At 51.9% G+C, this 14,296-nt stretch overlaps 1 protein-coding gene across 3 annotated transcripts in view; it reads left to right on the forward strand.

Annotated features, from left to right (window-relative positions):
* Window positions 1–528: 528 nt before the first annotated feature.
* The window catches only part of Tnrc18 (trinucleotide repeat containing 18), a 107,087-nt gene continuing 93,319 nt past the window's right edge, over window positions 529–14,296 (forward strand). The window contains exon 1 of one of the 3 annotated variants that reach the window (XM_050163265.1): window positions 529–673. In XM_050163265.1, coding sequence (XP_050019222.1) covers window positions 643–673 — 31 coding nt within the window. In that variant the 5' untranslated portion in view covers window positions 529–642. The remainder of the gene's footprint in view (window positions 674–14,296) is intronic. The other 2 variants (XM_050163258.1, XM_050163262.1) reach the window with 2 other exon arrangements.

Genomic DNA, 14,296 nt, shown 5'->3' on the forward strand with positions numbered 1-14,296 from the left:
GGGAAAGGAGACTTGTTTGCGTTCTTGGGTTCAGAGGAATTCAATTCGGCACGGTGGATCCTTCAAGGACCAACAGGAGTTTGTTAGGCAGAGGAGACACTAGAACTGGAACGGCAGGCCCCCGATGGCTCACAGGTTAAATATTAGGCCTGAGGCATGATAGCTAGGCCCAGGGCCCTTTCACTCAGAGATAAAATGTTTGCTAGTCAGGAAGCTGCCTCACCAGACACCATGTCTGGTGTCCCCTCGAACTTGGGCTGGCCATGTGAGGCACGGGGACTCAGTTTCCCCGGGCCATGGAAAGGCACCATTTCCCTACTCCAGTCAGTCTCGCGGGAGGGCTGTGTTGATTGGAGACTGGAGTGCGGCAGTTTCTTCCCCGCGGGAAAACTTCTATCCCAGAGGGGAGGCTCCTTGGGACTCAGGAAGTAAGCGGCACACTCCTTGCCGGGAGTCTGAAATTTACCAGACGCACAAGGCCCCTCCCTCCCCGAGGTTACGCAAGAGGATGGGCTGCAGCAGAGGCAGAGTTTAGACTCAGGAGCCACCGGCAGTCCGGGGCTGGACTGGGACAGTCCGTAGTAGAGAGCTCTTGCCTTCAGCGTCCCGGAGCTGCCACCTGCCTGGGACTGACTTTTAGTGATGCAGCTGCCTTCGAGTTCTCCGTGCTCCTGTAAGTGACCCCAGGACACTCACTGGGTTGCTAAGTTGGACTCTGATAGCACGGTTGCTTTGGTTCCCTGTCTGGGATTTCTAACCGGAGGGAACGGAGCACTTACCCCCACGTCCCTCAGATTCTCTGTTATGGTTTGAGTCTGAAATGCGCCCCCAGCTGCCAGCCCCCACCCCCAGGCTCATGGGTTTGGACACTTGGTCCTCAGTTGTGGGCATTGGTTTTGGGAAATTGGCCTAGCTGGTGGCAGTTCACTGGGGGTGAGGGTGGGGTTGGCAGTTACATTTGCCCCCATTCCAGTGGGCTCTCTGTTTCTTAGCGAGTGCCATTTGCTTCCAGCATACACGGCCATGACTGCCCCGCCCTCCTAACTAACGCGGACTGTACTTATCACTTAATTTAGCCAGGTATTTTGCCATAACCATGAGAAAAACAGCTAATATGGTCTCTCCTTCTGCATCCTGAGCTGGAGGTCCTTCTGTTATCCTTCCTTTTTACCTGCCCTTATATCTATTTTTAAAGTTTTATTTTTACACTTGGGAAGCAGAGGCAGGAGGATCTCTGTGAGTTCCAGGCCAGCTATGGCTGGCTATACAGTGAGAAGAAAAAAAATATTTATTTTTGTTTTTTTGAGACAGGATTTCTCTTTGTATCCTTGGCTGTCCTGAAACTCGCTCTGTAGATCAGCTGACTTCGGACTCAGAAGTCGTACACCTGCCTCTTCCTCCCAAGTGCCGGGATTAAAGGCATGTTCTGCCACTATGCAACTAGAAAAATACTTTTATTATTTAAAACATTGTGTGTTCACGTGTGTGTGTGTGTGTGTGTGTGTGCGCGCGCTTGTGGGTGCATGGGTGAAGTAACTGAGGAGAGGGGCTCGAGTTAGTGATGGTTGTGAGCCGAGATGCGGGGTCTTGGAACCAAATTCCGGTCCTCTAGAAGAGCATCGTGAACTTTGAACCTCCGAGACATCTCTGTTTCTCCTTCTTCCTTCTCTTCTGCTTTTTTTCTCCTTTTCTTTTTGAGACAGGCTCTTTCTGTGTAGCCCTGGCTAGCCTGGAACTTGTTATGTAGACCAGGTTGACTTAACTGGCAAAGATCTGCCTGCCTTTGTCCCGAGTGCTGGGATTCCTAAGCCACCAGGTAGTGACAAGCCTCTGCTTGCTTCTGTGTACTCTGGAGAGACGCCTTTTGTTTTGGGGGCTGGCTCACCTCTATCGGTTGGAACTCCTGTGCCTGACCCCTCCTTGCTGCATGCACTTCCCCAGAGCCAGGCAGCCTCAGCTGTCAGATGTCTTCCTGGTGGCTTCTACATATGAAAGCCGCCGTAGAGGCTGAACCTAACTGTCCCTTCGGCTATGCTTTGGAAGTCACACCATGTTGTTGGTTACAAGACGCACGAGGGAGTGTTGAGGGCACATTGTCATTGACCAAAGGGACATTGTGTGATTGTCGTAGGAAAATAGCGGGTGACAAGAGCTGCTTGGGAAGGCGGGCCTCATTGCCACGGGAAGACACTCAAAATTCTTGTTTATTCATATTTGTATTTGTATGTGTGAGTGTGTGTCTCTGCGCCCGCTACAGGCTGGCAGGAGTTGGCGGAGGTCAAAAGAGGGCATTGGAGCACCAGGGCCCCTGTGAAGGGTGGGAGAATAAAGGCAGGAGGATGAGGAAGAGGAGAACGGAGAGAAAATGAGAAAGATGAAGGAGGAGGGAGTAGAAAGGACAGGAGGAGGGAGAACGAGGGAAAGGGGAGGAAACCAGCGGGTGGGGGAATCCCTGCATTCTGGGTTTGTGACCCAGACACATCCTGAGACAGATCTGGCCTCCTGGACATGACCACACGGTGACCCTCTTGCCTCAGAGGTCTTTGGGTCTTTGGGTCAATCCCTGCCTTAGGCAGACTTGCTGGCAATATGGCTTTGGGGAGCTCTCCGCCCCTTTCTTGCTGTGAATCTGAAATTGACAATGTCCTAAACATATAGAGGACACACACACACACACACACACCTGTCTATGGGAGAGAAGGGGCTGCTGGGAAGGGAAACTGAGGGAGGCCGACAGCAGCCAGGGGGGTGTGGTCTAGATCCAGTCACCCTAAGGTGTGTGGGCTTGGTGGTTGTTTGTAAGAGTCAGATTTTGTTTTGTTTTGTTTATCAAGACAAGGTTTCTCTGTGTAGCCTTGGCTTTCCTGGAACTCACTGGGAAGACCAGGCTGGCCTCAAACTCAGAAATCTATCTGCCTGTGTCTCCCATGTTCTGGGATTAAAGGCATGTGCCATCATCACTTTGTTTTCTTTTGGCAGAACCTCAGGTGTGACAGACAAGTGCTCTGCCACTGAGCTACATATACTGACCCCCTTCCCACTTTTTATCTGGAGACCCGTCTTGTGTATCCCAGGCTGGACCCAAACTCACTAAGTAGCTTAGGCTGGCTTTGAACTTTTGATCCTCCTGCCTACACATTTCAAAAAAATAATTTATTTTAAAATGTTATTTGTAATTATGTGTGTGCATGAGTTACTGCCAAGTGAGTCAGTGCTTACAGAGGCCAGAAGAGGGCGTCAGGTCCCTTGGAGTGAGCATTACAGGCAGTCGTGGGCCACTCCATTGTGGTTGTTAGGAACTGGACTCTAAACCACTAAACTATCTCTCCAGCCTTTTTTTTTGTTGTTGTTGTTAAGATTTATTGGGGGCTGGAGAGATGGCTCAGTGGTTAAGAGCATTGCCTGCTCTTCCAAAGGTCCTGAGTTCAATTCCCGGCAACCACATGGTGGCTCACAACCATCTGTAATGGAGTCTGGTGCCCTCTTCTGGCCTGCAGACATACACACAGACAGAATATTGTAACCATAATGAATAAATAAATATTTTAAAAATTTATTTATTTATTATGTATACAACATTCTGCTTCCATGTATGCCCGCACGCCAGAAGAGGGCGCCAGATCTCATTACAGATGGTTGTGAGCCACCATGTGGTTGCTGGGAATCAACTCAGGACCTCTGGAAGAGCAGCCAGTGCTCTTAACCACTGAGCCATCTCTCTAGCCCCTCTCTCCAGCCTTTAAACGATTTTAAAATTACATTTATTTGCTTATCCCGTGTGAGGTTGCTCATGCCTCAGCTGTGTGAAGAGCTCAGTGGACAATTTTCGGGAATGGGTTCTCTCTCCAACCACGTGCGTCCTGGAGAGTGAGCTCAAAGTCAGGCTTGGTGGCAGTCACCTTCGCATGCTGGGCCACCGTGCCAGCCCCTGGTGACTTTTATTTAAGACAGTGTAAGCTAGGCATGGTGACACACAATTTGTAATCCTAGCATTGAGGAGGCAGAGGTAGGAGGATTGCCATTTTTACAGGTCAGCCTGGGCTACATGGGGAGACCCTGTTTCAGAAAGGAATGGTTGGGCAGGGCGGCTCAAACCTGTAATCTCTGCATGGAGAGGGTGAGGCAGGAGGATTGAGAATGTGAAGTCAGCCAGGGATACTGCTTAGGGAGATCTTATGTCAAAAACTGAGAAAGAGGCCTGGCTGTGGTGGCGCACGCCTTTAATCCCAGCATTCGGGAGGCAGAGGCAGGTAGATCTCTGGGAGTTCGAGACCAGCCTGGTCTACAAGAGCTAGTTCCAGGACAGGCTCCAAAACCACAGAGAAACCCTGTCTCGAAAAAAACAAAACAAACAAACGAACAAACAAAAAACTGAGAAAAAGGAGTGGACAAGATGGCTTAGGGGTTAGGAGCACTGGCTGCTCTTAACACTCTTAACACACTTACACAGTCATACGTGCAGGCAAAACACCAGTGCACATAAAATACAAATAAAACTGTGAACCCTGCCTCATAGTAAGGTGAAAGTCAAAGACTCACACCCCAGGCTATCCTCTGACCTCCACATTCACACGCACAAGAAAGCACACTTACACAGGAATCACACACACAGAAAAACAAACATATCTGATGGCTCAACGGTTAGAGACACCAACTGCTCTTCCAGAGGACCCAGGTTTGGTTCTCAGCACCCATTAGTAACTCCAATTCTGGGGGCTTCGACACCCACCTCTGAACTCCGTGGCATCAGTCATGCGTGTGGTACACAGGTGTATACAGCCAGGCAAATGTTTATCCACATAAAATACAAGGAAAAAAATAAGTTCTGTTTTTCGAGACAGGGTTTCTCTGTGTAACCCTGGGTGTCCTCGAACTCTCTCTGTGGGCACTGACCTCAAACTGCCTCTTCTTCCCGAGTGCTAGGATTAAAAGCATGTGCCCACCATTGCCACCAGGCTAAGTTTAAATTAAATTTTTAAAAATAATTATGTCTGAAATTCATTCATTTGGGTACAAATAAAAATTTTAAATCATCTACTCCCCAAAGCTAAATACCTATTTGTTGACTCATTGATTGACTGAGACACAGGGTCTCACTATATAAACCAGGCTGGCCTCAAACTCACAGAGATCCAATTGCTTCTGCCTTCCAAGAGCTGGGATTGAAGATGTGTGCTACTATGCCTGACCCAATTTCCAGTATTTTCTTTTATGTTAGTTCAGAGCTTGTCATTCCCTCTCCAGGAATCCTCCTTTCTCTCTCCCCATTTGTTACTGAAGCAAGTGTTTTATTCTGCTTACTTTAACAGTGTGTATACACCCACGTCTCTCTGTGTGGATGTGGACAAGTGCAGGCACTCCCTGAAGCAAGAAGATCCCCTGCAGCTAGAATTTTAAGGATTCATGAGCTGCCTGAGGTAGGTGCTGGGAACTGAACTCAGGTTCTCTGCAAGAGCTGTATGTGTTCTCTGGACAGCCCGACTGTCCTGGAACTCGCTCGGTAGACCAGGCTAGCTGTGAACTCACAGAGATTCACCTGCCTCTACCTCCCGTGTGCTGGGATTAAAGGAGTCACCACCACTCCCCAGCTTTTTCTGTTTATGTTTTTGTTTTGAGACAGATGCTCACTATGTAGACCAGTCTAGACTGGCTTCAAACTCATGGTTCTCTTGCCTCTGTCTCTCAAATAGAAAGTTGCATTGTAGATCGGCTACTCTTTGTTATTCGGTAACAGCCGCACAGGACAGACTAAGACAGTATGCAGGAACAGGTGACCAAATGAACAAAATGTAGTTCATTTGCACAGCAGAGTATTACCTATACTTAAAGGACATTCTGAGAGACGCTTCAATATGGGTGAACCTGGGAACATCACATCGAGTGAAGTAAGCCAGTCGGGGAAGAACATAGGTGGCCATTGACATGGCTCGGTGGGTGAAGGTGCTTTCTGCAGGGATAACCCCAGGACTCACCCAGTAGGAGAGAACTGATTCCCCAAAGTTGTCCTCTGAGCTCTTATACACGTGCATGTATACACACACACACACACACACACACACACACACACACACGGTCTCAACGAAATAAACCAAAACTAAACTAGAGCAGTAAGTGGGTGACGAGGCTGGAGAAGGGACTGGGGAGCTGTATGCGATGGGGACATACATCAGCTGGGGAGGAGAAAAGGGTTCTGCGGCTGGATACTTGTCATGGCTTTACGGTACTGCGTATGCACTTAGCATGTAGGCCTGCAGAGATGACTCAGTGGGTAAGAGCGCTTGGAGCTTTTGCAAAGACCTGGGTTCAGTTCCCAGCACCCATGTCCCTCTGTAAGTCCAGCTCCGGGGGAACCAGTGCCCTCTTCTGGCCTGCTTGAGTACTGCATCATACACACCCATACACACTGTGGGGTGCACAAAATTAAAACAAAAATAAAATATTTAAAAAATGGTTACAATGGCAGTCCAGTGACATGTCTCCTCTGTAGCACCACGAGGTGGTGGCTTACCACGAAGGATCTTAACCTGTGTCCATTTTGGAGAGGAGAGCTAAAGCATCTGACTCACTTCCCTTCTTCCCAGCATTCTGTTCGGTCTACTCCACCTATCTAAATTCTGCCCTATCAGGCCAAGCAGTTTCTTTATTAATTAACCAATGAAAGCAACAGATAGACAGATGACCCTCCTCCATCACTCCACCTTTAGTATTTGCCAGGAAGCCTGAGTTTGACACTAAGTGCCCACATGGTAGAAGGTGAGAACCGACTCCTGCAAGTTGTTCTTTGGCCTCCGTATTTGCACTGTGGAATGAGTGTGCTCTGTACACACACACACACACACACACACACACACACTCTACGTAATTAAATAAACAAAAAATAAAACTAGTTAATCTGGGAGTAGTGGTACAAATCTTTAATCCCAGAATTTGAGAGGCAGAGGCAAGAATTCAAGGCCAGCCTGGTCTATATAGTGAGACCCTGTCTCAACAACCCCCCCCCCTTTCCAACAAAAACAAACCCAAACAAACAAGCAAACAATGTGGTTAAAACAGGCCCTAGTGTGAAGACCAGTTTGAATGCCCAGATGCACATGTGGCAGCTACCAGTAATGCCAGCATTCTGAAGGCAGATGATTCCTGGGCAAGCCAGGGAGCTGAACTAGTCAGAATCACTCAGCTCCAGGCCCAGTGAGCGAGCCTGCCTTGATAGATCAAGTAGAGACAGAGCAACAAAGACACTTGACGCCAACTTCGGGTCACCACACAAGTACACATCTTTGCATGCGTGTGCGCACACAGAGGTTAAAAATGGTAATTTTCTTTGTTTCCCGAGACAGTCTCCCCAGGCAGCTCAGGTTTGTCTTGACTTTGAGCCTCTTGTGTGCCCATGCCCTGGGAAGCTCCCATTCCCATATAAGGTCATTTTGAAGTATTGTTGCTCTAAAGGTGAAGTTAACTTTTCCCAGGTGGAACCCTGACAATGGGTCAAAGTAACTATCCCAGGAGCCAGGGGATGGCTCAGTGGGGGTAAGAGGACTTGCTGAGCAAGCAAGAGGGCTTGACACTTGGACACTTGTAACCTTTGTTCTAGGGGCTGGGGGTGGGTGGCTGTGGACACCAGAGGATTGCTGGGGCTTCCAAGCAGCCAGTCTAGCTCTCTGTTCAGTAGGAGACCCTGTCTCAAGGGAAAAGGGTGGAGGGCAATAGAGCCAGTAGCTCCAGACACCCTGCACATACGCCCACCCCCACGCCCCACCCCTACACACAAGCACCCATAGCCCTGAAGTCCAACTTGGTGAACCAAGGAATTTACTGGCCTGAAGTACTGGGATTACTCAAAGGAGTGTGGGTGACCCTCAAACAGCCCGGTGGATTGTTACTACTCATGTAACCTTGGGAAGGGGTCTGTGACTGTTGTAAGAATTTTAATTTGGCTTTACTTGATGTACCAGAGAGCCCATGACTTCCCTCTATGATAGGCTGTTTGCAATTTTGAGGAGATTGCTTCCACACACAGGAATTAGAGGTGGGGGTGTCCTTCAGTCTGAAACAGAGCCCCTGAAAAGAGGGCGCTGTACCAGGGGAACAGAGTCTGTCAAGGGGCATCCTGGAGGAGAATCAAGGTTCCCAGCAAAAAAATAATCAAGAAGGCAGATCTTTTTGGCCAGAGCAGTTCTCGAAGTTTCTTGGGAGATAGTACCGCGGCTGCTGAACCTGGGCACACACAGGTGTTGGTGGGGTGCCCCTGCCTCCTCTCTGGGGCACAAACACAGAGGTGTCCTGCCCTGAAGCTCTGAAGGGTGGGCGCCTGTCAGGTTTAATCTTGGTGGGTTTGTTTTTGACTCTAGGTCGATGGGAAGGGATTGAAGTGGGAGTGGGCGCCGGCTGGCGCGGAGAGGAGAGAGCGGCTTTCAAAGCTGTAGCCATGGGAAATGTTTTTCTTTCTTGCTTGAAAGAAAATGCATGCCAACGAAAGATAAAAGGAAAAAGGCGGGGTGTGTGTGTGTATGCGTGAGCAAGCGAGCGTAGAGAGAGATATGAGCATGGGGGGGGGAGAGAGATACTGGCTCAGATTTGATCAGGGTCAACCCACCTCTCTCTCTTTCTCTCCTGTCCTTACTTAGACTGCCCCCACTTCCCTGGGTTTTAGGGCCCTGCTTGATGAGGTGTCTCTGCCTGATAAGGACGCCAGACAGCAGCATGTAACCAACAGAGAGGCTGTGGGGTATGGGAATGGGTGAGAAATCCTAAGGTTCAAGGGGAGAGGGGAGATGTGATTCTCCAGGTGTGTATCTGTACTGGGGTCCGTGGATGTGCACAGGAGCACCCACCTTTCTACCACACCCATCCCTACCCACCAGAGACTCTTCTTGATTTTTGTGGTTTAAAAAAATGTATACTTAAAAAAACATTATCTATTGTTTATATACTGAGCATGTCTGCAAGTCTATTCTCTTTCTGCCACCCAGGGTCCTCCAGGGATGGGCTCTCAGACTGTCCGACCTGGGCAAGTGCCTTCATCTGCTAAGCCGTTTGTTGGCCTCCTTGATTGATTTTTGAGAGAGGGAGAGAGACTCTTTATGTAGGTAGGCCTCTATTAGTCAGGCAGCGGAGGATGACCTTGAACTCCTGTTCCCTAACTTCCACTCTCGGATTCTGGCGTTATAACTAGGCACCGTTATAAGTAACTGGAAAAGAAAACGAAAACTAGAATTTTATTTATTTTCCTTCTTATGGAACGAGGTCTCACTTGGCTGGCCTGTGTAGATTCACAGAAAACCACCGGCTTCCGGCTTCAGAGGCCCCTGTGGCTGGCTTTGGGTGTAGCCTACAGGTAAACTTGTGGGAGTGATTGGTCACAGCGCTACAAGGGGAAAAAAAAGTCCTACGAAACCCCGAACTCCCAGCCCAAGCAACTTCCTAGCTGAGCGGGTGTGACCTCCGGCATCTCCACCATGAATTCTTTTAAGACAAACTTAGACCACAGAGTTCTGAGTCTGCAGTGGCTTCCCTGGGCAACGTTGAAGCTGGGAGGGCTCAGCCACAGAGGGTGGGACAGCCCCAATTTGGAAGCGACCAGCCCAGATTTGGAGGCACCACGTGGGTTAGGGAGGCGGGAGGCCAGGAGCTGCCTCTGGGCGCCAGGCATGCTGTGGAATTTGCACCACAGCTCCCTAGCATGCTCGGGCCTGCCAGCCAGCCCCGCAGAGGCCCAAACAAAGCTGGGAGCCAGGAGAAAGGGGGAGGGGAGGGAACTTCTGAGATCAGGCAGCCCCCTCCTGGGGCACCGAGTCCCCACCTAGGTGCTGCGCCCCTCCCCAAACACACGTGCTGCCAAGCCCTCCATTAGTCATCCCGGCACTCACACACATAAATCCGATTAGTCACACCCCGCACAGACTCGCTGCGGAACACACCCGGTCACACCCAGACAAAGACCCGAGGTCCCCAAAGAGGCCTAGTTTGTTCATCGCGGTTTGTTCCCCATTCCCCAGGGACTAGCATGGCGTTTTGCGGGAGAGGGCACCGCAGTCTGGGGTTCACAGGCGTTTTCGCAGCAGCCAACTCCCCCTTACGAGGCATAGCACCCCTTAAATAACCACAGTACCCCTTAAGCTCCTTCGAAGCTCCCCTTGGGGCATACATGCCACAATAAACACCCACCAGTGTCCTTGGCCACCCCCTCTCCCGTCTCTGGGGGTGCGTGGGTTGACACTGGGCCCCCTCCCCCACGCCAGTCCTGGGACAGGTCTAGCAGGAAAACATTCCCCCCCCAAGGTCACCGCAGCTCTAAAGCGGGCAGCGGGGGAGCTGATTTATTTGCTCTCTCTCTCTCTCTCTCTCTCTCTCTCTCTCTCTCTCTCTCTCTCTCTCATTCCGGAGGGGGGGGGGAGAAAGAAAAAGAAAAACGCTTGCGGTGGAGTTTAACCTTGGATGAAACTGGCGACGCTTCCCCCCCCCCCCCAGCGCTTCGTTGGGGCCTTGCGTAGACTGCTTGGCCCGGAATGTGGATCTGCAGCCTCTGGAGCCTCTGGCTGCTAGGCTACCACCCGGTCAGTTCTCATATTTCTCTGAGACCAGCCCAAATCCCTCGGCCCCCCCTAAGAGTGCTTTTGAGATATCGTAGGGAACCCAAGAGTTCCGTGCGTGAGAGCAAGGTTTCCACGTCCCTGCACCCCGCATCTGACAACATTGATATGTACCGGGGGGGGGGGGGTTGAATGCTCGCCCCCACTGTTGCTGTCCCCACCCTAGGCCCCATGCACTCAAGGAGACCAGCATAATGGTCTGTTGCCTGTCCCTTCGCAAAGAAAATTCTTGTGGTATTAGACGTTATTAACCAACCGCAAATGCATTCACCTTGGTAGTTCCTCCCTTAGGGATAACGTCACACCGTATGGCCGCCACCACCATATGACCAGATTTCTGGGTGGTTCAGTTCTGGGTATCAAAGGCGGGTGGTGGATTTGGGAAAAACCAGACCCGAAGGAGATGCTTCGGGGTGTCCTTGGCAAGGAGTCAAGGGAAGTCTAGGAGGTCCTGCCTCCAAATACCATGCCTGTAGCTCGGTCGGTTCTTGGATGCTCCCCTCCCCCCAAAATAAATCCCGTGTAAAGGCCTGGTATTAATATGGAGTCCAGAGGCCCCCCCCCCGGCATAAATGACCACCCCACCCGCCCAGACTCATCGAACTTTCCTACATGAAGTGCCCGGGCCCAGACACCCCTACCCCAGATCGTGATCTGTGAGGCCCGACACTCGCGGTGCTGGCACCGAGTGGGTGAGGCAGCTCTTGGCGAATGGGGAAGCTCCTGGCTTGATTCCCTGCGTGGTCTCGGGGTCCCCAGGCCGTGACCAAGGAGAGAAGAGTGCCTGGCCCTGCCTCGGGGAGGAGGGCCAGCGCGCAGATTTATGACCCTACCCGGTCCCCGCGCACCAAAAGCGTCTTGAGCCAGACAGTGGATTGTAAGACCCGACCCGGGCCAGAGGAGGAGGCCAGGGTCGGAGGCGGGGCTGAAAGGAGCAGAAATCCGAAGTGGCCGGGTGCCACCGCCCCGGGGTTACCGGTTGCGCGCTGGGGTCTGGGTGGCGTGCGAGGCTCTGGCACCACATCTTTGGTCTTGCTGGCGGGCCTGGGTTGCCCTTGGCTGGAAGAACCTCTTCAGGATACCCAGCTGCTGATGGGCCTGCCGCAGTGAGAGATTGCGAGCGTGGCTGGGCCAGGCGCGGCCTCTCCGGGTTTTAGCGGCGCCCGGGCCGGGAGCTCTTGGGTAGCCGGATTTAGGATCTACTGGAAACGCGCGCCTTAGACTACTGTGGGATCTCCACGGGAGGCACAACACAGATTTCTCTTGGGGTCCCCTTAAGTCTCCCTTGGAGTTCCACTCCTTGGGAAGCGCTGGATCGGGGCAACGGATAGAAGGTGGTTTGGGGGTCCTCTCTGAGAAAGGGAAACTAGCTTTTTCTTTTTCCTTCTTCCCCTTATGGAGGAGGATGGGTGGAAACCTGTCCACATCGATAGCAACACCGGAATTGTGGAAGATGAGGGGTCAACCTTTCGTGGGACAGAAGTGAGGGAAGCGCGGGGTTCCCTGGAGCTGGACAAAGGCGCACCGCAGGGGAGGCAGCCGCGCTCAAGGTTGGCCTGTCCTCTGGTTTTACAACAAAGAGCTTTCAGTTTGGTCCGTGGGGGTTTGTTGAGAGCGTCCAGACCGGGATCTGGAAGAACACACTAAAATCCTCAGGAGTGGCCGGGGACAACCATGCCGGACCAGACAGGCCAGCCCGGGTCTGTTGTCCGGGAATTGTGCCCTGGGACTGTGTGGAAGTTCCCCACCCCCAGCTGATTTTCCATCCAGTCAAGTACAACACACACACACACACACACACACACACACACACACACACATACTGCGTCAACGCAGTTTTTCTGACCACGGATCCCGCCGGGTAAACAAGCGGGAGAGATGGGGGGGGATGGGGTGCGGAAGATGGCGCCTGGACCCGTGGTCCGTGCGGTTGTCACCAGTTCCGTTTTAGGACTAGTATACCAGGCTTTTGTAGTTGAGTGTGGCTCAGCCCGGCCTGGAGGTCATTTCCCCAGACCCGGAGGCTCTCCGGAGTGGTGGTGGCGGTGCAACCTCTGCTTTTCTAGAAGTCCCCACGCCCCAACATGGCTCCCGGCCGCTGTTAAATGTGGGGGGACACGGGCGCGGAGACTAGAGCTCTCCGCAGACTTGTACTTGGCTGCGTGGAGAGATGCGGGACGGACTCAGCCTGTGTTCCCCCTGCCCAGGGGCTGGGAATCCGGCGCCACCGGTTCCCCAGGTCCTACGCACCGGTGGCCCGAGGGCCGAGTGGCAGGTCGAGAGGGGACCCCGGGCGCCGCACATTCCAGAAGGGAGAGGGCCACGTTCCACACCAGCCAAGGCCCTAATGAAACTCTGGGTCGGTATGCCATGCCGACAGGGCGCACACTTGAAAAATGCAAACGCCATCGGCAAATCGGAATAATTTTTTATTAGCAGCTAAATGATTTATGGCACAATACCCCGCCGTCACAATTACGGCGTCTTGGAGCATCCAGGGGTGAAAACATTAAACATTTATAAAAATAGGCCTTTGTTTTTTTCCAACCCCGCAAGCCTTCTGCTCAATCCCCCACCCCATCTCTCTCAAGATACGTATTTTTTCTTGAGCTGTATTAAAATAAGGAAAACATTCTGGATCCCGGGAGGGATGAGGGGGTTGGGGGAGATCAGGGCCTGCGTTCTGAATACCGGAGGGCGATGGGGGTGGGGGGACGCGTTGGGATTGAGGCGTGGGAGGGTTTAACTGGGAACCCACAAAGGCCTCTGGATAAAGCTCAAGGGCACTAGACGCCCCCCCACCCCCTCAGCTCATTCCTCTCTTGTTTCTACAGCCCGCGCAGTTTAACGGCATTTATTTTATTTCTTACCATCAAATCCCCCCTCCCCTAAGGCACACAGACACAATACCTCCTTTCTCTAACCCCCCTTTCTCCGTCTTTGCTCCTGGCCGTCCCCGGGCTGCACCGGGCGCCTCCGGTCGCCCCTGGCTGCCACTGAGACCCGTACGCCCAGCTCCAAGCGCGCGGACACCGCCGCTAAGTTCCCCTTGGCTCGGGCTATTTTCGTTCTTTTCTCTCCTTCTCACTCCTCCCCCCCCTCCCCCCCACCGGGCTCCAGCTTCCCAAAGAGGGCAGCCTAGAAACCAGCGCAGGAAGCTCCAGGAAGGGCAACTTGAAACTGCCCTCAAGAGGCCGAATTTTTTTTTCCCTTCAAATTTATCCTGGAATTAAATTAGACACCCCCAGTTCTCTCTCGAATCTTCCCCCCTCTTTTTTTTCTTTCTAAAAGTGGAGAAAAGAAAATAGAACGGATGAGCGCTAACTAGCTCATTAAAAAAAAAACCTCAGAAAAATTGCCTTAAAAATGGATTTTCTTAAAAAAAAAAATAGCAGCGCGAAAACGCTGAGTCCGCAGAGCAGGGCGAAAGAGCGGGCTCCTTTTGTTTTAATTAAAATCCTATAACCACGGTTGCTCTCGAGGCAGGATCTGCAAGCTCTCTGCCTTCCCGAGCTTCTTTTCCAGGGTAGGTAATGCCTAGCTGGGCTCGGGCTCCCGGGGGCTTGCGGAGAGGGTGCGGGGACCCCGCCACCCCAACTTAGTTCCTTGGGCGAGGACCACATTCTCTGCGTCCCCAGCCAGGTAGATCTGCCGTACGCAGTTCCCGGCCACTCAGCCCCGAAAGTTTTTTTTTTTTTTTTTTTTTT

The sequence above is a fragment of the Alexandromys fortis genome, unplaced genomic scaffold, assembly GCF_014885135.2.
Source record: "Alexandromys fortis isolate MF-2015 unplaced genomic scaffold, M_Fortis_MF-2015_v1.1 scaffold_144, whole genome shotgun sequence".
NCBI lineage: Eukaryota > Metazoa > Chordata > Mammalia > Rodentia > Cricetidae > Alexandromys > Alexandromys fortis.